This window comes from Oncorhynchus keta, chromosome 7 (genome assembly GCF_023373465.1).
Source record: "Oncorhynchus keta strain PuntledgeMale-10-30-2019 chromosome 7, Oket_V2, whole genome shotgun sequence".
Lineage (NCBI taxonomy): Eukaryota > Metazoa > Chordata > Actinopteri > Salmoniformes > Salmonidae > Oncorhynchus > Oncorhynchus keta.
Genome location: NC_068427.1, coordinates 10,213,086 through 10,235,892, shown reverse-complemented (window position 1 = coordinate 10,235,892; position 22,807 = coordinate 10,213,086). Strand labels below are relative to the sequence as shown.

The following is a 22,807-nucleotide window of genomic DNA, read 5'->3' as shown; positions in this document are numbered from 1 at the left end:
GCTGTTACATCTCTGCTGACTGTGGCATCTTTCAGACCACTGGTCAGCTACAGTAGGCAACAGTCTATAATCACCTATAACAGAATCAGGCGGATTCACACAACTGCCCATCTCGTGAATGTCTTTGAACATCGCCCGCTCAGGCATTACGATTACATAAAGTATTATAGCATGTTTGGCCAAACTAATATGATCAACTGCTTGGTGTTAAACAGAATGCATGAGCAAACTGTATACCCCCATTCAAACCCTGAGTTCAGACATCCCAGCAAACAGGAGATGTCCTGAGAACATTTGGCGACGATCCCATTAGGTCCTTTAAGGGTTTCGGTGCAACGTTATCCCACTGACATTCTGAGAACGTTCTCAGGAGGACCTTTGTCTAGTTCCCAGGACCTTTTAGAACCTTTTTAGGACGCTCATTTTAATAGTCCTTAGGACATCGCATAATGGCCCCAAGGGAACATTCTCTAAGGGACCTTTTTATAGTTCCCGGTTTGACCTGGGAACGTTTTTAGGACATTCTTGGGACATTGTGTCTTGGACCCCTGAAGGTCACCTGAATGTTCTTGGGATGTTGTGTCATGGTCCCCTGGAGGTTTTTGTCACGTGATGGTCCTAGGTGTCCCACACCATTAGAAGTAAGGTAATGAAATGGTAGTGAGAGTTTTAAGGTAAGTGGTACGCTGTTCAGCTAACATATTGTAAAACATCTTAAATCAATGAGAACTATATTTTACATGATCAAGACTGACTTTTCTATTTGACCCCACCTGGGATTTGAACTCCTCACTTCTGGATTTAGGCATGCTGTTCTTTCTGCTGCACCACAAAGTCTGTAGAAGTTTGGTTCCCTACACATTCATTACCTACAATACATCTCTGCCATCTGCATTGCTATTTTAGATATCAGTTAATCTCACTATTCTCTCACCAATTTAATTGACCATTTTCAGCACTTTGAGTTTGGGCTTTCAGTATAATTGTCTAATGTTGGTGAGGCATATTATTCTCTTTTAATGTTACTCCTGAATCAATACGATAAATATAATATTTTTAACAGCACTGAGATTTACTTTGGAGTGCAAAGTATAGGAATAGGCCTACATGTGAAATCAGTCATTGATACAGACATGGTGGCGTAGCAGGAAGATTAGAATACTGTGAACAAGAGGTTGTGAGTTCAAATTCCAGGTGTTAAATAATACTTAAATATAAATATACACAATGTAATCATGTTTGTCAAATATGTAAGTTGTCACACACTGTATTTTAAAAGCACTGTGGGTGTCCCTAACATTGCCAAAAGACCAAGAGCTGTGACTGGATCAGTGGTCCACCAATCAGGGCTTTGATGGACTTGGCAACAGTAACAAGGGGTAATGTGTAATGAAACTAGGGTGCACGTGCCTTGGGGAGGGAGAACGTTTCTTTGCAGCCATCAGGTGACGTCCCTGGGACCAATCGGGAACGAGACACAACCTCTAGGGGACCATGAGGCAACATCCTAAAACTGTTTGCAGGGGTTGACTTTCAATTATGGATTGTTCATATGGTCCATTTACAAGATTTTTGCAGATCCAGCAAGGATTTCTGGAAAACCTGTGAATTTGGGGAAATCTACTGGAATTTTGCAACCCTAATCTGTGATTAGCCATTGTGTCACTGGAATAGCCAGTGTGGCATTCCGTTACGAACCAATATGGGTCTCTAGAGGAGGTGGCCCGTGGCCGTACAGCCACACAGACAGGACTACACACTGACCGCCCATAGGAAGGGTGTCTGTAAACAATGGGTCTGGTAATCACCAAGCCCTTTCCCCAGATTAATGGTACTGATAGCAAGGAGCAGAGTGAACACTACTGCCCCTTGATCTCCTCCTTCACTGTAGCCACACGTTGGTATGGCGTCCATATTAGGACAGCTTTAGTCTCAGCAGGAGTTTACTGAGTCTGTCCTATTATGGACACCGTACCTGTGCTCAGATTTGGTGGGTAGGCCATGCACTGGATGTCTAAACATGAGAGAAACGGTTACATTTTCTGAAGGATTCTAGTAAACCAATCATGTATGTTCATAATTTTGTCAGTCTTCAGCAGAGCTTGCTCATTTCAGACGTGTCAAAGAGATCAGTAATCCTATGCCCGTAACAGAGCTCACATGTGGTCTTTGTGTACAAAATAATGATATCTAATTAAAAGAGAAATTAGAAGAACAAGTTTGAAATGGGTCTCTTGTGATAATAATTCCTCCTTAGTGTATGGGCAAACAAGCATGAATGACTCATGTAATATGTTCAATAGACTATGGTTATTGACTATGGACGTCAACAAAGAAATGACTCATTTCTTCTCGCAATAAAAACTCGCTCAGAAGTTCACGTGATGTGTGTACTCTCTCAGTTTGGTACCTTGCTTGTATGGACTGGTCCCCCAGATCTGCTTTACGCGATCCACCCTTCGGGAAATATGCACAGAGAACTTTTATTTCCCATCAGTCTTTGGCAGTGCACTGCCTTTTTCCCCATCTGCTAGCTCTGAGGCCTGCTCTCCTCGGCCCTTCTTTATGACTTCTGGCTTTTCCTGCTGTCGTTTACACCACAAGGAGCAACGCTTGTTTGCGGAGAGTAATGTACTAGCATTTTCGGTTGCTTACATTTTTGGTCACCTAAATTTGCCGACTCTTTAAATATATGGTTGGTGACACAGTTCATGTTTTTTAATTCAGAGCATGTACGTTCTATACGCCAAGGTCAGACATCGGGCAACAGTGTTTTCTGATGTTTAAAAACACGGATTAAAATGCTATTGAAAGTTTTTCTGCTATTTCACTGGAAAATGCTCGAGAGGGTGAACTATTGGATAATGAATTTGTGCAAAGATGAGTATGTGTTTACTGTGGGTCCAGTGTGTTCTCAATGAATTATTGCAGCATCAGAAGGTTTTCATTTCTTATAAAAGAGTTGTAATACCACACCTGCCAGTTCATGCAATGGGATCAAAAATCAAAATCTCAATCACCAACATAATGTTCGGTACGAATGTTAGGTGCTTAGAATAACTTAGAATAACTGGGATATACACTCAAGACCAATAGGAGATACTATTCTAATGAACTGCACAAGTCCAGACCTGGATTCATGCACCAGTTAGTGCCAATGATTGATTGCTGTCCATTTCTTTGTCATTTGATATTTACCAAGTATTTATCTGGATGATTATACCTATTCATAATTCAAAATGTCAACTTCACAGGTTATTTGATTTTTTTTAAAGAATGAGAGACAAAAGGGAATTATCAAAGGGAAGCTTAAAATCATCTTCTACGTGTACTGTTTGTACATTTTCTGCCTGTTTATATAAGGCTGAAATGATCAGCTCTCTGCAATTTGGCTGCTGATGAGGCTCACCGTAGACTGACAGAAGGCCTGGGGAGATCTCTGTCCGGATTGCCAAACATACATGTCAAACTTCAACCTAGGGTTTTGAGGCACAACATGTTCTCACAGTGCAAGCAGTCCTCACCAAGGCAAAACAACAACATAAAATCACTGAAAGTTGTATTGGATGCCAAGCTACTACTACAGCTCAGGAAAGAGGGAGAGCTTTTCTTCTCAGCTTGTACGTTTAGATACGAAAAGGTCTGTATGACTTTGCACATTAATAGTGCACATCTATTTACTTTGAAAGCATATCTCTCACATTCTTACACTTGACTTGGTAACTTCATCCTACACGAGGGAACTGAGGATGCATCACTAAGCCAGGATGCCACAGTGGTGCTGCACGCAAACGTCTATGGAAGGCAAACAAGTCGTGATGATGTGCATTGCCGGTAAACTTGCTGACTCATGACAAGATATATTTGGACACTTTATTTTTTAAATAAATGTACTTTTGTCATTTTTCCATCACATTAAATTCCCTTTTATACTTTAGTTCTTTATTGCTTCACAAATATTAAGTGATCCACAAAAATAAAATAACTTAGAAAATAACCATGACCATCGAACATGAAAAATAATACATTTATAACAAATTGCATATAGCTATGTTATATCCCCAAAATACACGTTCTCCAGAACAAAATGCATGTGCAAACTACGAATCTGCATCAAAATAACCTGTGCCAATATACCAGTAACACATTTTCAGTTTTTTAAACACAGACACAATGTGTTTGCTCATAATAATGTACCCTGACTGACAAGGTATTTGATGAAATTCATTTTGATATATTCTATGGGGAAATCATCTTTTTCAGAATAAAACACACAACACAGACAAACAACGGACCTATTGGCAAGCAAGGATATATACAACCATATATTTGCATTGAATTTTATCGATTTATCTGTACAAATTCCAATGGTGGTTTTACGATAGATTTCTAACATTTAAACTTTATTGAGTCAAACCTATGAGATAATTGTAGTGCTTTATTACATGGACTATATCGTAACATTTAGTAGTGTGAAGGTAGGGCTATAGATTACCAGAGTTTGTAACTACTAACTGTACCAAGAGCAGCACAGACCAATTGGCCCAGTCTTTTCATTGTCAGCTCCACCATTGCCCTCAGGCTGTCCATTCTGTATAACTACTCATGTCTCTATCACTTGACCCTCTGTCTTCACAACTCCATCCTTGCAATCGAACGGCCGCAACCGTCAACATAGTCCACATTCCCTTTCTTTTTTTACCAGTATGGATAGATATAATTTTTTTGAGGCACATGGTAGCCATTTTGCAGATTGACATATTGAATTGGCACATTTTGTAACCTGAAACATTACTAAACAGCCCATATGAGTTAACATCATTAACGTGTGGCTCTGAGTATAAAGCAAGAGCAGACATAACATTCTGGAACAACCTCTTTCTTTCATATAACTGCTGTTAGTTTTTCTTCTTCTTAAAATACCGGAATCAGAGATATTATTATTATTATTTTTACATCTATAGATAACAAAATCAGCCATTTGTCATTTTCAGAAACCTAGTTTAAATTCATGAGTGCTCAGTTATTAATATTGTCCGTAGTATTTCACTATCTTTAATCTAAAAACACTTTCTGAGATGAAGGGCAGTGCAGCTCCAGATGCTCTGAACTATGGTGGTTGGACACATGCTGTGCACACTCTGATTGTACACCTCTTTGAACTGGCTATATTCCAGTCTTGTTTTCGTGCGTTCCATTCTACTAATGGAAATGGCAGTCCACTGCAAAGGGAATGGGTGTTTTGCAGTCTTTCCCTGTTTTAGAAAAGGTATATTATTGAATTCCTGCATTTCTTCATTTGCAGACACTGACCCACTCTGTTATTCGACACTCTTCGCAGACCACGTAACAGCACCAGTGGAACTTGCAGTTGCATCGTTCACTGCGGGTCTGCTGTAAGATGTTATGTCCTCGCCCGCAGCAGAGGCTTTCACAGTTGTCCATCTCTGGACTCGTCTTGTTACAGATCCTCCCTTGCGTTCCGGCGGAGTCGGACCGCAGATCCCTCTCGCAGAAGTCCGGGGACTTCTCAAAGTAAACCAGCTCGTTGAGGTTGGATCTGCGTCTGTGTGTGGGGTGGTGGGCATGCTCCAGCTGGCCCGTATTCCTGTTGTGGGCCTTGATGAGGGTGGCGATGTGGAAACGCTCCTTGAGCAGCGAGCCTACCACCCTGAACTCTGGTGTGACTTGCCAGCAGGTCTTCAGTTGGCAACTTCCTGATGTCCCGTGGCATTTGCATTTCCGTCTCATGTGGTCCATCACCACCTGCACAGAGAGGAACAGGGAACTGCATGTTAACATCCTCCTTCATCCCATTCTGCAGTAGGACACGTTCCCTCATCAAATTAGGCAAATGAACTAGACTGTGATTAGACTCCTCTTTCATTCCACAGCTGTTAACATTTATCACATAATTGTCACTACAATAATTGGCTTAAGTGTTCTACAGTAATGTTCTATAGAAATACACTTTATTTAAACTATTTCTCTCTCTAAGGCGGTGGAACTCCCTTCCACTTGATCCTGGCCCCTGCTCCTAACATGGGCTGTGTGTGGGTGCTTCATATAGCTGAGTGACCAATTAGGCATCAAAAGTATGTAGGTAGCACTAGCCTACTATTGAGATGTTTTGCCTGGAATAACTGACTCGAAGAAGCTGTGCTGAAGTAGTGCTCTTTCAGGACAATGCCAAGTTCACATCCCGAATGAGGATGTCCCTCCCACACTCCCAGACCTCCCATTTTCTCAACAATGCACTCATCTGTCAGCCTGAGTTATAAACTTTTAGATCCAATTACCAACAGGAAAAGGGGCCACCCTCAGCACTGACAGATGCTCCTACACCTACCCCTATCAACAGCGCAAAGAACAAACACACACCTTCAGCACTCCCACATTCTACTCTCTCCTAGGCCTCTACGTAGCTGCCCTGGGACACACACACGAAGACGTTCAAAACCTTTGAGAGAAGTCAAGTTTAGTCTGTCGATTGCTAAAGGATTACGTTTCTACTACCACACTGTGTGAGTGAGTCAGAGCTAAAACGAGCTGAGATGAAGCTGCACTATTTCATGTACTGGGTTCTCTTTCTTTGTTTTGAGATAGAATCTGATGAAGAGCGAGGAGACCCTGAAACGTGTTTTCCCTCGGTCGAAACGAGTCGAAACCCACTGTATTATTCAGATGTGTTCTGATCCATTCAACAGAGCGCTCTGACGGTTTGAGCCGAGGGCTCGTCGCAGCCACTCTAAGACTAAAGGTCATTTTGAACATTTGCCAAAAGCAGATATACTTTGTGGAGGAGCATGAATTCTTTAAGGCTTGGGTTTGCGCGCTGCGGGTTTCCATTCCAGGGCCTCTCGTACGTGTTCCCATTGAATAGAGAGCAAGTGATATTCAGTGTGAATTGGTAGAGTGGGAGAGTGATAAATGGACCCACTTGAGTCATCCATTAGGAATGACGGGGAAAGAGAAACAACACTCTTGATCTCACTGGGGCCGAAGCGAACAACTATCGATCACAACCCAATCAGACCACCATCACAAACCTGGGGAAATACTTTCAGGCCTTTTAAGCTTCGTTTTTACATCAGACCAACTTACTTCCCTGAACTGCATCCTTCTGGCTATATATACACCCTGTAATTACGCAACAGTAACCCACTTAACCCTTTAGATACACACTGAACTGGCCGGTCTAATTGTCTCCCCTACTGTAGTTGTTTTCTTGAATTCTCATAATCAACTGTCTAACTAGTAGGTGTTTTATTTACTACAACAAAAAAATCTAGACGAAGCAATATCCTGAAGCCTGTAAGCGGGGGACACAAAAATGACACACTCAAACGAGAGACGACTGAAACCAAAACTGGCATAAAACCTCAGAGCTGTCACAATTTAGGAAATGGGACCTGCCTGCTCTTACCATAAGTGGCCTGTTCTGACATGACTGCGGTGATGATGATCAGATCAGGAAGATTGTTCCCTTTCCTCCAAGCCGTGGTGCACCAGGGTGCACCTGGGGGCATGAGCTGAGTCGACGTGGGTGTGCCTGTGGCACCGGGAGGAAGAGTGTGTGAGCCGCTGCCGAGCTGAGCTCTCCTGGAATTGACTGCCTGACGAGAGACGCTGATATGGCAGTGATTTATGGTGCCCTTTTGGAAGCGGAACTGACTGGGTTATAGAATCTCACTCATAGGCCCAGAGGCTAGACAGGCCTGGAGGGGAGAACAGAGAGCAGAGTACAGGAACTATCTGATGGTCGTGTCTGTGTCTGCCATCCACTGATTAGCATCTCCTAGGCTGCGCCCCAAATGGCACCCTATTCCCTATGTAGTGCACTACTTTTGACTAGAGCCCTATGATCTATGGGGATATACAGTATATATAGGGAATACGGTGCCATTTTGAATGCAACCATAGACTCATTACACTGCTAATACTGCCTGTCTTGTACAGGTCTCACTCTACAGTGTATTCACACAATACTCCCTCATGTTCACAAAGCATATTATACATGGTAACTGTCAGATATAAACAAACAATACTTACAATATTTAGCAAAGACTGGTACCTCGGTATTACAACTGTATCGTCTTAGAAAGAAACTGCATACAAGGATTCTTTGGCTGTCCCCATAGGATAATCCTTTAAAGAAACCCTTTTGGGTTCCAGGCAGAACCTCTTTTGGGTTCCATGTAGAATCCTTTCCATATTAGGTCCTGAACGGAACCTAAAAGGATTCTTCAAAGTGTTCTCCCGTGGGGACAGCCGAGGAACCCCTTTTCTTGATTTGAATACCCTCTTATACTGTATGAGGAGATGTTCATGTTTAACTACACATGGTCATATCCTCCAAGGCCTCTGTCTCAGCACTTTGACTGTCAGTCTCAATGAAAACTGTGGACTACATATGTAGGTCTTATAAACTAACAGTGTAGTTATGCAAAGGGGGGGGGGGAAACTTCTATAGAAGTAATTGCCCTCAAATTCATTGGCAGACCACCGTTAAAAACACACATCTGGGCTGTTTTAATTGGGGAAGAGCGAGACAGACTCCGCTATAAACCAGCCCCAGACTGAGATCAAATAAGACATATTGGTAGCAGATTAGGACCACAGGCAATACTAGGTATTACATGGTGTACAGAGCACTTAAACACTTCGCTATGTTTGCATCCCAAATGGCTTCCTATTCCCTATTTAGTGGCGTTTGGGACGCAAACCATGTTCCTTCCTCTATCAATGATGTGTCTGTTTTATATTGCCATCGTGCTTGATCCCATATTCCTCTCATCCTTATTGTGTCATAATAATTTTAATTGAATAGTCTTTTAAAATGTTAGGCCTAAATGACTTCTGTTGACTGTCTTGTTTGTGGATTGTTACCGGTATGTTGTCTATCTTCAATGAGATTTAGAGTACTATAATGACTCAATGTTTAGCAAATATGACGTTAAGTTACGAACTTAGCTACATCCTGTGGGTTATGACTTAGATATTTGTGGGAGATAAATCTGTCCTGGAATGTCAAACGTCCGTTTTTTTTTTTTAACGAACAACGCAACATTGCACACTACTTTATGTAGTTCATTTCGAAGACACGCAATAACAACCATAAAGGGACACAAAGCCAAGAATTCAAAGAATATAAACAAACCCACAACAACGCATTAAGTTTCAGCATCAAGTAAAGTCATTTAAACACGTCATCAAAAGAAGTGAACAATGATTTCGTCTTAAAGTAACAATCTAATGAAAACCGTTCACTGCACAACCAGCACATGCAGTCTTACTCTCAGTTAATTGTACACGACAGTCACAGATCTAATTTGGGCCCTTTAATAAAACGTCATTACATCGATAGCTTCCACATGCTGTGCCTTAAACAGTGTTGAGCATTTGTTGTGGCGGTGCCCCTGTGAGACCCTCGACCAGGGTGGTGAAACTGATCCACTGCCGGCCCAGTGGAATGCTCCCTCTCCTTAGATGCTACAACTCTCTAATGGAGATCCAACAGGCCACCGTAAAGGCTTCATAAAGGCCAGACCAAGCAGTCACAAGGCCCTGTCAATGTGTATAATAAGCTCTGCTACATACGAGCGAGAGAGAGACCGCATTAAATCGAAATATACAACATAAAAGCAGAGCGCTAATATCTACTTCCAGGCACACTGCTCGTAGCTGGGAATACAGACATGCTAGGTGAAATAATGCCATCATTTGTTGGGGCTGTGCAGGTCAAATTGAGTGATTCCAATGAAAATGTAAGTGAAAGGAATTTTACTACCCTTGCAAATGTTTCCATGTTATCGACAGACACGGTAAACATTTAATCATGCAGAGGGAATCTCGAAAACCATGTTCCAATCAATCATCAGTTATATATTATACACAACACACTGCTGTACACTAAACATTTGCTTAAAATTAACTCCGAGAAAATTGTTGGAATGAGAGGGATGTGCTTTGGTTAAAAAATATTTTGTTTTTCTGGGACTTTTCTCCCCTGATAAACTTCTCTGAAATCTGTATTGGGGGGGGGGACGAATCTCTTTCTACTTTCCGTCGTGTTTGATGTCTAAAATCTTTCGCTGTGTTTAAACATCTGTTTCCAAAGAGCCAACAGCCACTAATTAGAGCTTTTAACAAGACTGAACGTCGTGACAACCAGAGGGTGGGCATGAGGCGACATGTATACCCCACTAAAACCGCCACATTCCTCTATAAAAGACAGCTCCTTTTTAAGGGGAGGGGTTGGGGGAGGGTGGAGGTATTATGAGACATCACCTGTCAGTGTTTTCATTTTGATTTGGGGGGCTTTCTGCTCTGTTTGAAGTTATCAAGGTGCTGCTCTGGCTGTGTTCTCCTAATGATGCATAACTCCATGAGTCATACTGTACCTCTGATGTCTCTGTACACTGCTTCAGTATATATTCAATTTGCACCTTCAGTTGTTTTCTTCTCCCAGTGTAGAACTCATTAAAGCATTGATATATGAAGTGTGCTAAGAGAACTGCACTCCACATACCCAGAGCATTGTGCAGCCTGACCTGAGTGACGACTAGCAGATGCACAGACTGCAGCTTTGAACGCAACTCTGGTCAAATCTGTATCAAAACACAGGTCAGATAATGTACATTGAGTTCATTAAAACTGCTCACAATAAACTGCATATACAGTACATTCCAGCGAAATGTAATTGTGCCATACTGAAATACATTTGATGATAAACTTCCTGTTAATTACACAGTTGCAACTGTTGGACAGGGTAATTGGATATCAGCTTGGATAGCTTTTGTTTCAACCAATGCGTATGTTAATAGTTCCGGTTTTCTTGGCTCTCCTTCAAGAAACTGTCTCCAAAAGCGGTTTTGTCAGTTTCAAAGCATTTCCCAGTAGCAGCAGGTACGTTTCTAGCACAACCAGCTATTGTTGCCAAATAGGCCTCTTGTCAAAAACAGAGCTTCAATGTGCCCAACTATGAATCTTCCCTGCAACTTATCACCCTGATTGTCAAATAGATCAAAAAGTCAGTAGCTAGCTACGCCTCTCTATCTTCCCTATGTTGATATACTTTTGTCATAACACTGCAACTTCCTAAAACAAAGGGGTGTAACAATGATCATATATCATCGGTCTTGTCATCCAACTAACAACATTAGCCTTGTAGTACGTAACATAGAAACTCTGAAATTCTTAAGAGGATTAACTTGACTGTTGAATTAGAAATGACGTTCGTTTTTTTTCAATGTATGTCATCTGATTTTATAGTATATCACTGGCCAAGAAGCAAATGATTTTATGGCTCATTGTGCCTATGCTATGGACACACAGATGGGTCACTGTGTTGGGCAGAGCATGGCTTTATTGCCGGCCCTGCTGTACATGAAAAGCAGGACAATCCTCCGAGTCTCTCTCTCTCTCTCCTTGACTGAGTAACTCCACATTTGTGTTTTGTCTGAATAATCAAGGAAACCCGAAGTAAACGGATGAAAAGATACAAGACCAAATTACTCAGGAGGAAACGTTGAACAATGTGGAATTTACTGCTACTTTTGGGTATGGCAGCAGTGCTGCCTGGGAGTGATCATCTACAGTAACAATAGGTAGTAGTAGTAGAAGTAGTAGTAGTAGTAGTAGTAGTAGTAGTAGTAGTAGTAGTAGTAGTAGTAGTAGTAGTAGTAGTAGTAGTAGTAGTAGTAGTAGTAGTAGTAGTTGTAGTAGTAGTAGTAGTAGTAGTAGTAGTAGTAGTAGTAGTAGTAGTAGTATTAGTAGTTGTAGTAGTAGTAGTAGTAGTAGTAATAGTAGTAGTAATAGTTATAGTAGTAGTTGTATTAATAGTAATATTAATAGTAGTAGTAGTAATAGTAGTAGTATTAGTAGTTGTAGTAGTAGTAGTAGTAGTAGTAGTAGTAGTAGTAGTAGTAGTAGTAGTAGTAGTAGTAGTAGTAGTAGTAGTAGTAGTAGTAGTAATAGTAGTAGTAATAGTTATAGTAGTAGTTGTATTAATAGTAATATTAATAGTAGTAGTAGTAATAGTAGTAGTAATAGTAGCAGCAGCAGCAGCAGTGGTAACAGGAGCAGGAGCAGGAGTAGTAGTAATAGTAATAATAGTAATAGTAGTAGTAATAGTTATAGTAGTAGTTGTATTAATAGTAATATTAATAGTAGTAGTAGTAGTAGTAGTAGTAGTAGTAGTAGTAGTAGTAGTAGTAGTAGTAGTAGTAGTAGTAGTAGTAGTATTAGTAGTTGTAGTAGTAGTAGTAGTAGTAGTAATAGTAGTAGTAATAGTTATAGTAGTAGTTGTATTAATAGTAATATTAATAGTAGTAGTAGTAATAGTAGTAGTAATAGTAGCAGCAGCAGTGGTAACAGGAGCAGGAGCAGGAGTAGTAGTAATAGTAATAATAGTAATAGTAGTAGTAATAGTTATAGTAGTAGTTGTATTAATAGTAATATTAATAGTAGTAGTGGTAATAGTAGTAGTAGTAGTAGTAGTAGTAGTAGTAGTAGTAGTAGTAGTTGTAGTAGTAGTAGTAGTAGTAGTAGTAATAGTAGTAGTAATAGTTATAGTAGTAGTTGTATTAATAGTAATATTAATAGTAGTAGTAGTAATAGTAGTAGTAATAGTAGCAGCAGCAGCAGCAGTGGTAACAGGAGCAGGAGCAGGAGTAGTAGTAATAGTAATAATAGTAATAGTAGTAGTAATAGTTATACTAGTAGTTGTATGAATAGTAATATTAATAGTAGTAGTAGTAATAGTAGTAGTAGTAGTAGTAGTAGTAGTAGTAGTAGTAGTAGTAGTATTAGTAGTTGTAGTAGTAGTAGCAGTAGTAGTAGTAGTCGAAACAGTAGGAGAAGGAGCTGTATCGGTAGGAGTAGGAGTAGGAGTTGTAGTAGTAATAGCAATAGTAGTAGTAATAGTAATATTAATAGTAGTAGTAGTAGTAGTAGTAGTAGTAATAACAATATTAATAGTAGTAGTAGTAGTAGTAGTGGTATCAGTAGTGGAAGGAGTAGCAGTAGGAGTAGTAGTAGTAGTAGTGGTGGCAGTAGTGGAAGGAGTAGCAGTAGCAGTAGGAGTAGTAGTAGTAGTAGTGGTAGCAGTAGAGGAAGGAGCAGTAGCACTAGGAGTAGGAGTAGCAGTAGCAGTAGCAGTAGTAGTAGTAGTAGTAGCAGGAGCAGGAACAGGAGCAGTAGCAGTAGTAGTAGTAGTAGTAGTAGTAGTAGTAGTAGTAGAAGCAGTAGTAGTAGCAGTAGTAGTAGCAGTAGTAGTAGCAGGAGCAGGAGCAGGAACAGGAGCAGTAGCAGTAGTAGTAGTAGTAGTAGTAGAAGCAGTAGTAGTAGCAGTAGTAGTAGCAGTAGTAGTAGTAGTAGTAGTAGTAGTAGTAGTAGTAGTAGTAGTAGAAGCAGTAGCAGTAGCAGTAGTAGTCGCAGTGGTAGTAGTAGTAGCAGTAGCAGTGGTAGTAGCAGTGGTAGTAGCAGTAGCAGTAGCAGTAGTAGTAGTAGTAGTAGAAGCAGTAGGAGTAGGAGAAGGAGTGGTACGTAGTAACTGTAGTATATCAACATTTCTATTGTTAACTCATTCCTATTGGGGCACTTTCTCTTCTCTGCTTATTTCATAAAACATACTTGACTAACCCTAAACCAATCCCATGCTCCTGCTACTCTTCGTGTCATCTGGAACAACACAAATCTGACTCATATTATCCAATTAGTCTAACACCAGACCAATAACACCATGGCAACCCCAAGCATCTGTCCATGAAATCAACTATATGCTGGGAAAATACCTGTGGAATAGCATACTAATGTTATTCACTTCATCACTTATGGTATCATAACATCAGCCAAATTAAACTAGAGTTAAGGATAACCATGTTTTTTTAGACGGAAACTGTCAATGTTTACGTTCTTATTCCAAACCACTGCTATATGGCCATCATAACCAAGCTTCTTTATTAGCCAAATGCTACACTGCCCATAGGAACACATAAGTAGATTAAACTGAGCATGCACAAATTGCAAGATCACATAGACAGGAGAACTGCCTGTGTTGTCCACATAATTAGGCATCTTGCTTTGAAACGTAATAATGATAGGAAAATGTATATGGTGAGGGGTGCAGGCACCTTCATTGCCAATAAATGTAGCTGTGACATTTATTTCATATCAATCCACTAACGATTTCCTATATTGATATCTGAAAAACCATACTAAAAGTATGAGTACTTTCAAACAACATACGCAGCTGCTTCCATGGTTGTTATTGTAGGCTACAACTGCCTGATTACGGACTAAGTGGGAGAGGAAGCCTGGCTCAAAAGAACACAGATGCAAGGCAATTGCATCATGTGGAGAAATCAGTGAGTAATCTGTATTGATAGGTCACTACTGACAACCGAGCCAATAAAATCAGAGCATGTGCCTCAAAATGACGTTATCGTTAGGACTCGAGTCGTAATCCTCTCATTTTGTACCTGCATTAATGTGTCTTTTCCATTAAAAAAACTCCTCAGTGAACTAAGAGTGGGTCCCAAATGGTGATCTAAGTGCACTGCTTTTAACCATAGCCCTATGGGCCCCCACAAACTAAGTCCTCGATACTCAACAGATGGTCCACAGGCCGGATCCAGACCCGGAGAACGGGGTCGATACGGACCGCGGATCCCGGCTAAAAAATAAAAAATAAATTGGAACTCAGTCGGACGTTGACGCTTGGTATCATATGAAAACACACTATACGTGGCGAAATGGGCACAATTGCAGGAAATTAGCAATTTCTCTCTACCAACAAGAGGGGTGTGAACGGTTTGAAAAGTTTGGGATCGTATGGGTTGCAAGGTGGGGGTTTGTTACTGCGCATTCAGACCTTGCCTCCTAGCAAATTTGTGTGACCGGACCTTCTCAAATAGTATTTTCTCTAGAGAGAAGAGAGCTGTACTGTAAACCCCTCTACACAGTCATAACTCCCACCACCCCCAAACAGTGCCCTTCAGTAGCTGAAACGCCTCCTCTCACCTGCCTGCCAACTCTGTTGTTGTGGAGCCTCATCCTGGCATGGATGTCCTTGTAGGTCTCGCGCGAATCCAGGAAGTCCCGGGAGAACTTCTCCCCAAAGTCCACATCGGGGCTGCAGCCTCCCCACTCCCAGGAGTCCTGAGACCCGGGCAGATCTGCAGGGAAGTGCTCCATGACACCGTGCACCATGCCCTTCCCGCGGTGTATGGCCTCCAGTTGCAGCCGGTTCAGTTTGACGCGGAAGGCCTCCTCGTCGCCTCTCCGCTTCTCATCACAGCCGCACGCCTTCAGCTTCCCCATGGAGCAGGCGTTGGACACGGCGTGGACCACGCCCGCCGCTGCGATGGCATATGCAAAAGCACTCTCACGGAAACCTGGGGGTGGGGGGGGGGGGGAGAAAAAAACAAGGGGTCATGTTTAAGATCGAGATAGGATCCTGCTGTACACTGTTTGATTCCTACTGCATATACAGTACAGTGCAGTAGATGACTATCTGTTGAGCTGAGGAGAGGTCCAATGAGCCTGCAGCACCAGTATGAAACCCCCGCCGTGCCTCACTACAGAGGAAGAGAAACATCTGGGACAATAGCAATTAATCCCAAACACTTGCATGTCTCCAGTCTCAGAGGCTGAAAGTGAACAGACCCCCACCATCAACCATCCTTTCAACACAAGGATCTGACAGTGATCATAAGCAGGGATGGAAGTGGCCGATGATGGTGCAGAATATATGAGCACCGTATTGTTAATCCCCTTTAAAGCTCTCGCTTTATTGAGCTCTCCGGCATGTTTACAATTAGCCTGGCTACTGTTGGCAGCCGTTTGATCTGCCTGCCATTTCAAATGGGGGAAGGGGGGGGGGGATTCTGATTCAAGTTAAGCACGGGTAAATGGAAGGCATTTCCCTTTTTTTATGCATTTTTCTCTCTATGCATATTCTGACCTTGAACCTAAGCATGAGAGCAGCGTGCTATTCAACCGCTATTCGTTGGAGGCGGAGCTCAAAAGAATGAAGGTGTAGCAGTGGTGTGTCTACAGATATACTGTATTCGGACCTTGATTTCATTCTCTCATAATTCCACCACCGTAACGCACAAAGATCCCATGGATAAGGTTGAGGGAACCTGCCGGTTCCAAAAAGCGTCTCCTTTATTATTTCGCGATAGAAATAACAGCATTCTCCATGTACTGTCATTTATAAATTGATAAGAGCTATTGATAAGAGCTAGGTAAATGTGTCATCTCTTTGGAGAAGGGGATTGTAAATACACATACTGTACAGTGCCTTCAGAAAGTGTTCATACCCCTTGACTTATTCCACATTTTGTTGTGTTACAGCCTGAATTCAAAATGGATGAAATATATTTTTTTGCTCACCCATCTATACACAATACCCCATGATGACAAAGTGAATGCGTTTCTAGACATTTTTGCACATTTATTGAAATTCAAAACAACAACAAAAATCTAAATGTTTATAAGTATTTTCACCCCTGAGTCAATACATGTTAGATTCACATTTTGCAGCTATTACAGATGTGAGCCTTTCTGGGTAAATCTCTAAGAGCTTTGCACACCTGGAATGTACAATATTTGCACATTATTCGTAAAAATAAATGTCAGCCATTTTCAAGTCTTGCCATAGATTTTCAAGCCGATTTAAGTCAAAATTGTAACTAGGCCACTAGCTTATGTTTCTTATGCCTAGGGCAGGGACCTGTCCCACGTAATGTATATACATATGTAATAATTCCACACATCTTTGACAGTGGATCCACACGTGTGTAAGGTGATTCTGAGGGTTTTTCTACAGTTGTGCTAGAGAATCTTAACATTGTTACACCAAGTTAATGGGCCTAGACTTTCTCTGTCCAGTGCTCCCCATTTACAGGGTAACAGGGTAACATACAGAGTATCTGTCTATACTGTACTCTCCTTAGTGCCCGTCAGACTTAATAGCCTGCAACCATGACTCGCTGAGTTCCTGTAAAACCATCCCTTCTCAGAATAACTCACTGAAGAGAAATGTTGTGTTATTAAACAAACATGTTTAGAATATGTCAAATAAATTGTTAAATTCAAGACTTTAAAGGAGCAATCCGCAGTTGAGACATCCATTTATGGACTTAATTAGTGATATGTACCCATTGTTTCTTGAATAATATAACTAAGCCTTGTGTGCTTAGTTAAACTGGCATACCCGATCAGAACCCAAAGAATAGGCTTGTTTTGCTTAAATGTTTGTAAACAAATGAAATGTTAATAAACACCATAGCCTCAAAACATGGTTAAAACTATAACTGATGTCATGGATGGTCAGTCCTTGCATCCATACCTCTGTCTATGAACTTGAGAATGGTTGCATTTCTCCAGACCCAACCTTCAGATTTTTACCGAAACAGGGGCAGGATAAACGATTTGAGATTGTTTCAACTGCTGATTTGCCCTTTAAAGCTTACAGTTTGATTCCAAATCGTACAGCAAAACAGCCCTATTTGTCACCATTGTAGAGATGCTCAGTTCGGCCTCCCGAGTGGTGCAGCAGTCTAAGGCACTGCATCGCGGTGCTTGATGCGTCACTACAGACCTGAGTTCTTCGACTTTCCCGAGGCCTTCGCCTCTCCCGAGTCCGTATGGGAGTTGCAGTGATGGGACAAGACTGTAACTACCAATTGGAGATCATGAAATTGGGGAGGAAAAGGGGTTAAAAATACTACAAAAAATAAAAACGTTTAAAAAAAGAGATGCTCAGACCCAAGTCCTAAACTGGCCATGACTCCAGTTCAATGCAGATTGTTTTTGTTATACCTTAGATGGAGCACATGATTAATGAAAAACTGTACTGCACTGTTCAATCAGATGTGAGCCGGTAATGTCTGAAATTTGCACTATTCACAAAACATGTTTAAAAAAATGCTACCATGGCTAAAAGAAAAGCATCCAAAGGGTTTAGGCAGGGCTTCCGAAACGTTTTTGGTCCACGACCCCATTTTGATTCCCCATAAAATTTTACGACCCCACCATGTAAAACAAAATGATGGAATCAACGGCCAATGTTTACTTTTTTAATTGGGGGCTATGACAGTCTATTACAAATCAGTCTGACAGTACTTTTGACATGCATCAGAAAGGTATTGGGAAGTATTCAGGTAATAATTTTGTATGATCTTCTTGTATGATCTTGTATGATCTTCTTTGATCTTCGCCCCCCAAGGGTCTGATTTAGTGCCTGGTTTCTTCTATTGAGGTTTGTGGCGATTGTAGAGGGAAACAGAGAGTCTTATCTTTCAGTGATTGTCATAATATTTTGGATCGTAGCCCTTTCATGCAGTCGATGACCAAAAGTGCCATCTTTGGCCTCATGGGTGGATTTCATAATGAATAAAGATATTTATTTTTTTAACTACAAAAATCGGATTTTTTCTTTGTCAAATGGTTTTGTTATATTTCAGTCTTCTGTGATGTATATAAAGTGTAATATTGGGATGCAAACCAAAAATTGAAAACATTTCAACTCCATATCTGACGTTTTTGGAAATGCTGGTTTAGATACATAAGATAGAGTCAATGATGTTTCATTGATCATCCCCTATTCACGCACATGCACATGCACGTACACGCACGTACACACGCATGCAGGCACGCACACACAGAGTACTTTTTCTCCCTCTCCATCTTGCCATGATTCCATGGGGGGCGGAGGACAGCACTTAGATGCAGTCCAGAGACACAGACATGAAAATGCTGTTTTAGATTTCCTCCCAAGCAGGCTGAGGCGAGAGACCTGGAACAAATCAGTCTAACAAATAATTTAAAATGAGAGGCACGCCCGGCTGAACTGATGGCTGAGGAAGTGGGAAAATTAATTAAAGATTAAAGAAAACTGTCACTTTGTCTTACAGAAACCAACTAAACAGGTTTATGTATTGCCACTGAGAGTTGGGAAAGTGCTGAGAGCAAATTCACAGCACTTGCACTGGCAGAGAGTAAAAGCACTAGCCAGGCCTCGAGAAGGCTCACTTTATGTGTCTCATTGGTTTTTTAGCTTAGCTTTAATTCCGGTTAATGTAGAAATATGGCCCTATAAAGTATGTCAGAATTAATCAACAAGCAGATATATGTTTGAGGTAAAGAGGATATGACATCCGTTTCCTGTAGTAAAATGAGATATCCAAACAAACAATTAGTTAGGGCATGCATAATATGCTGCATTTGTAAAACCCCACTCATAAAAGCATTGAAATAAACAAAGACTCACATTACTTCATAGCTTTATTTCTGCCATCGGGCTACTTACTTACTGTATGTAAAACGTAGTACAAGAAAACATATTTTCATGTATCTGCAACTATGCAACAAAAAAATTCATTCAGTATGCATTTCTTAGCGGATGAATCACCTCATTTAAAAGTGTCTGTTGATATCTATCATTTAGAGTTTCTATGCCTCGGGAAAAACATACCCGTCCATAACCAAGTGCCAGAAAACCAACAACTCTTCCAATAATGATAATGACAAACAGCTTTGTGAGTCAGTGTGTGAAGTGAATGAGTAAAGGGGACCTGTGGTAGAAGTCCCAAATGGTACCCTAGTCCTTTTATAGTGCAATACCTTTCATAAGAAGGGCATTCTATAGAGAATAGGGTGCCATTTGGGATGCAGGCGTGGTAATCAGAAGCACCCTTTTTAACTAAGGGGGTTCCCTACCCCGTACTTTCTGTAAGGTGACTCACCTCGTTTGAAAACCACACTATCGTATGGGATCTTGTTCCTGGTCTCCAGGCTGGAGCAGTTCCACCTGTGTCCTCTGAACTGATGTTGGCACTCATGGATGGCGATCTGGATCCCTTGGATGGCCGAGGCGGTGACGTCGGGGTTTCTCATGCACACCTCCAGTTGTCTGCGGTTCAGTCCAGGCAGGGTCAAGCAAACGGTGTTGGCGTTGAGAATGGGGTCAATATTGGGGATTTTCAGCCCTAGAATCTCATTGGAATCTACCCTGGAACACAGAAGGTTTGATGTTAAGGTGTGCCTGTTCTGTAGTACATGATTGATACTTCTGTGCCCCGTAAATCATGTGTAACAACCGTCATTCACAAGACAGGAGTCGGGTGTTTAACAGTATTACACTTCTGAGAGTTTATGGTTGTAAATTGTTTCTGACAATATTGACTCAGGAAGCATTGGAAGGTCTGAAAGCGGTACATTGTACAGTGAGGAAATAAAAAATATCTGTTTTATTATTATTGTGTTATGCATTCTTAAATATATTGCCTCCTGCACACACACACACACACACACACACACACACACACACACACACACACACACACACACACACACACACACACACACACACACACACACACACACACACACACACACACACACACACACACACACACACACACACACACACACACACACACACACACACACACACACACACACACACACACACACACACACACACACACACACAATGAAGTTCATTACATCAAATTCCATTTGTGCAATAATTCATATTTGCTGAGTTGTTACTGTAATCATAGTATTGACCAATAAAACATGTATAAACATGTACCAATCAAACACCAATAAAACAAATAACAGATTGCATTTTCCCAACCCATTTTGACCATGTCTCAAAGCACTCTGTGACAACAAACTTGAAATCTTGCAGTCTGGTATTGAATGAAGGGGCATGTCACAACAGAGGATGGAACCACATGTTGGCAAGAATAAAAAAATAAACACTTATCCCACAAGTGTGGGATAACTTTTCAAGTCAATAAAAAAAATCCCAGAAAAGTACTTGGGAACATTTATGTGATACAGCAAGCATCCTGATCTTTAAACAGGTATGCGTAAATACATATTTCACAACCCTTTCATTCAATGTTGGGTTATTACAGCATCCAAAGTAGCTACCTACACTGACCCAACATGGAAGGAACAAAAGCCTGTTTTATCTTGCAATATTATACTTATTATGTGATTATAACAAACTGAACCCCTCTTAATGTTAGACAAACAGGATTTGCAGAGCTAAAACTTGTTTTGAGTTATTTATTGGACAGTACTATAATTGCACAATATGATTTGCAAACAAAAGCAATACCTACAATGAACCTGATTGCGCCTTCATAGATTAGCCTGGGTTAACTGTAGCTAGGTTATGTAATTAAAACACACCTGAATGATGTAGCAACTGTATAAATACTTGCGATACAAACTTTATATAAACACTGGCACAATTATTTATTTTTATTAACTTATGTATGAGTACATCTTGAAGATGAATAACCATGCCGGTGAAAGTAGAAGGCATCCAGATACTATTCAAATAAATGTTCAGGTAAAATATTAAAGTAAGTAAATTAAACTTCTCAACTCACCTTTGATTGAGCAGAGTGATAGCCATCAGAAGACATATTAGGCGGCAGAATGAGAAATCCATTGTATGGCTCGTTTTTGACCAAAGATACGTGCAGAGATAGAGCGCGTATAACAAGTTTTATGTCCCTCTAAAATCTGACAGCTTTATCAAAGGCTCGTCCACTCCAGAGTTCCCGGCGATGGAGTTTGAGGATGACAGGTCCTGGGTTCAAGTGTGTATCTGATTTGAGATCTGATAAAAGGCAGACAAAGTGCTGGATGTATCCTAACTACTGCAGGACAAGTGATTTAAATAACGAAAAAGTTTGACTGCACTTTCTTATAACTTATTGAATGAAGATAAATTGGAAGTGAGTTGACTGAACACTCTTTCATGCTATCTCACATCTGCGCAAATGTACGATAGCTCCGCCAAGATATAAGCATTGGAATCCATCCGAAAGCAGTGGGTGTACTAACGCGCACTATCTTGAGTCTCGTTGACTTGTGATGTTTTTCTTATAGCCTACTGATAGCATTCTAAACTACAACACTTAGCACTTTGCCAGCCCACTTCGACGTCACCCAGAGCAAAGAAGAGCGGCAGAAGAGCGCAAGTGTCTTGTTAAGGGATATGGAGATTCCCAGATAAGAGGTCTAAATGGGTCGGTCTGGGACAGCGGCAAATACTTTTAGTCCTCTTTTCTTATGATGATGATGATGATGATGAGATTGAGAAGGATGATACAACAAAAAGTTCATTGACTTACTTTCAGTCAGAGAATGAGTTGACATGGGAGTGATCGGGCTGCACTTTTATGAATAACAATCAATAATCCTATTAATACATATGATGACATTGTAACTTTTCTTCCAGACTAGAGTTACTTTATAGTTGTTCAACCCTAATTTGAATGTCCATTGATTTATTTTCCTAAGAGCTGTATTGTCTAAATACGAAGTTGTTCCAAGCCATGTGATTACGCATATTATTAGGCTTTGAAGAGAGCAGGTGGGATGAAGAAATGAAACCATTTAACCTTTAGCCACCGCCACCGCCATCAGTGTAAAGTACCATTCTGACAATGTGAAGTCACAACCTGAGTTCATATGGTCTGAACCTCTCTACTTGACTGGGAGTAGATACATGGCAATTGTCCCACTGTCTGCTTCATACTACTGCAGATAACCACGACTGTGAGCCATTACGACTGAGTCAACTGTTCTGCTTAAATGACTCACGTATTACTTTCCTCAGGTCACATGCATTACAATATACAAAATTCCTCTCAGAGAATTAAATAGCAAAATGTTAGAAGCTCAAGAAAAAATAAATACTGCTTCCATCTGGTGTGCTGTGGGGTTTTGCCAAGAAGATCTGCAGTCAAGACTCTCAGGACTCTCA

General features: G+C 40.9%; 1 protein-coding gene across 1 annotated transcript; it reads right to left on the bottom strand.

Annotated features, from left to right (window-relative positions):
• Positions 1–3,859: 3,859 nt before the first annotated feature.
• LOC118385963 (protein Wnt-10a) lies at positions 3,860–21,993 on the bottom strand. Its single transcript, XM_035773238.2, has 4 exons — positions 21,423–21,993; positions 19,758–20,023; positions 15,025–15,398; positions 3,860–5,766 (listed from the first exon to the last, which is right to left on the bottom strand). Exons 1-4 carry the CDS (start codon positions 21,482–21,484, stop codon positions 5,296–5,298), a joined length of 1,173 nt encoding a protein of 390 aa, XP_035629131.1. The 5' UTR covers positions 21,485–21,993; the 3' UTR covers positions 3,860–5,295.
• Between the last annotated feature and the right edge of the window lie 814 nt (positions 21,994–22,807).

What these genes read in the sequence shown, in the direction of transcription:
- LOC118385963 (XM_035773238.2), bottom strand. Translation starts at nt 21,484, where the DNA reads ATGGATTTCTCATTCTGCCGCCTAATATGTCTTCTGATGGCTATCACT. An exon ending in ATCACTCTGCTCAATCAAAG is followed by an intron (nt 20,024 to 21,422) that starts GTGAGTTGAGAA and finishes TCTGTGTTCCAG; the next exon opens with GGTAGATTCCAATGAGATTC. An exon ending in TAGTGTGGTTTTCAAACGAG is followed by an intron (nt 15,399 to 19,757) that starts GTGAGTCACCTT and finishes CCCCACCCCCAG; the next exon opens with GTTTCCGTGAGAGTGCTTTT.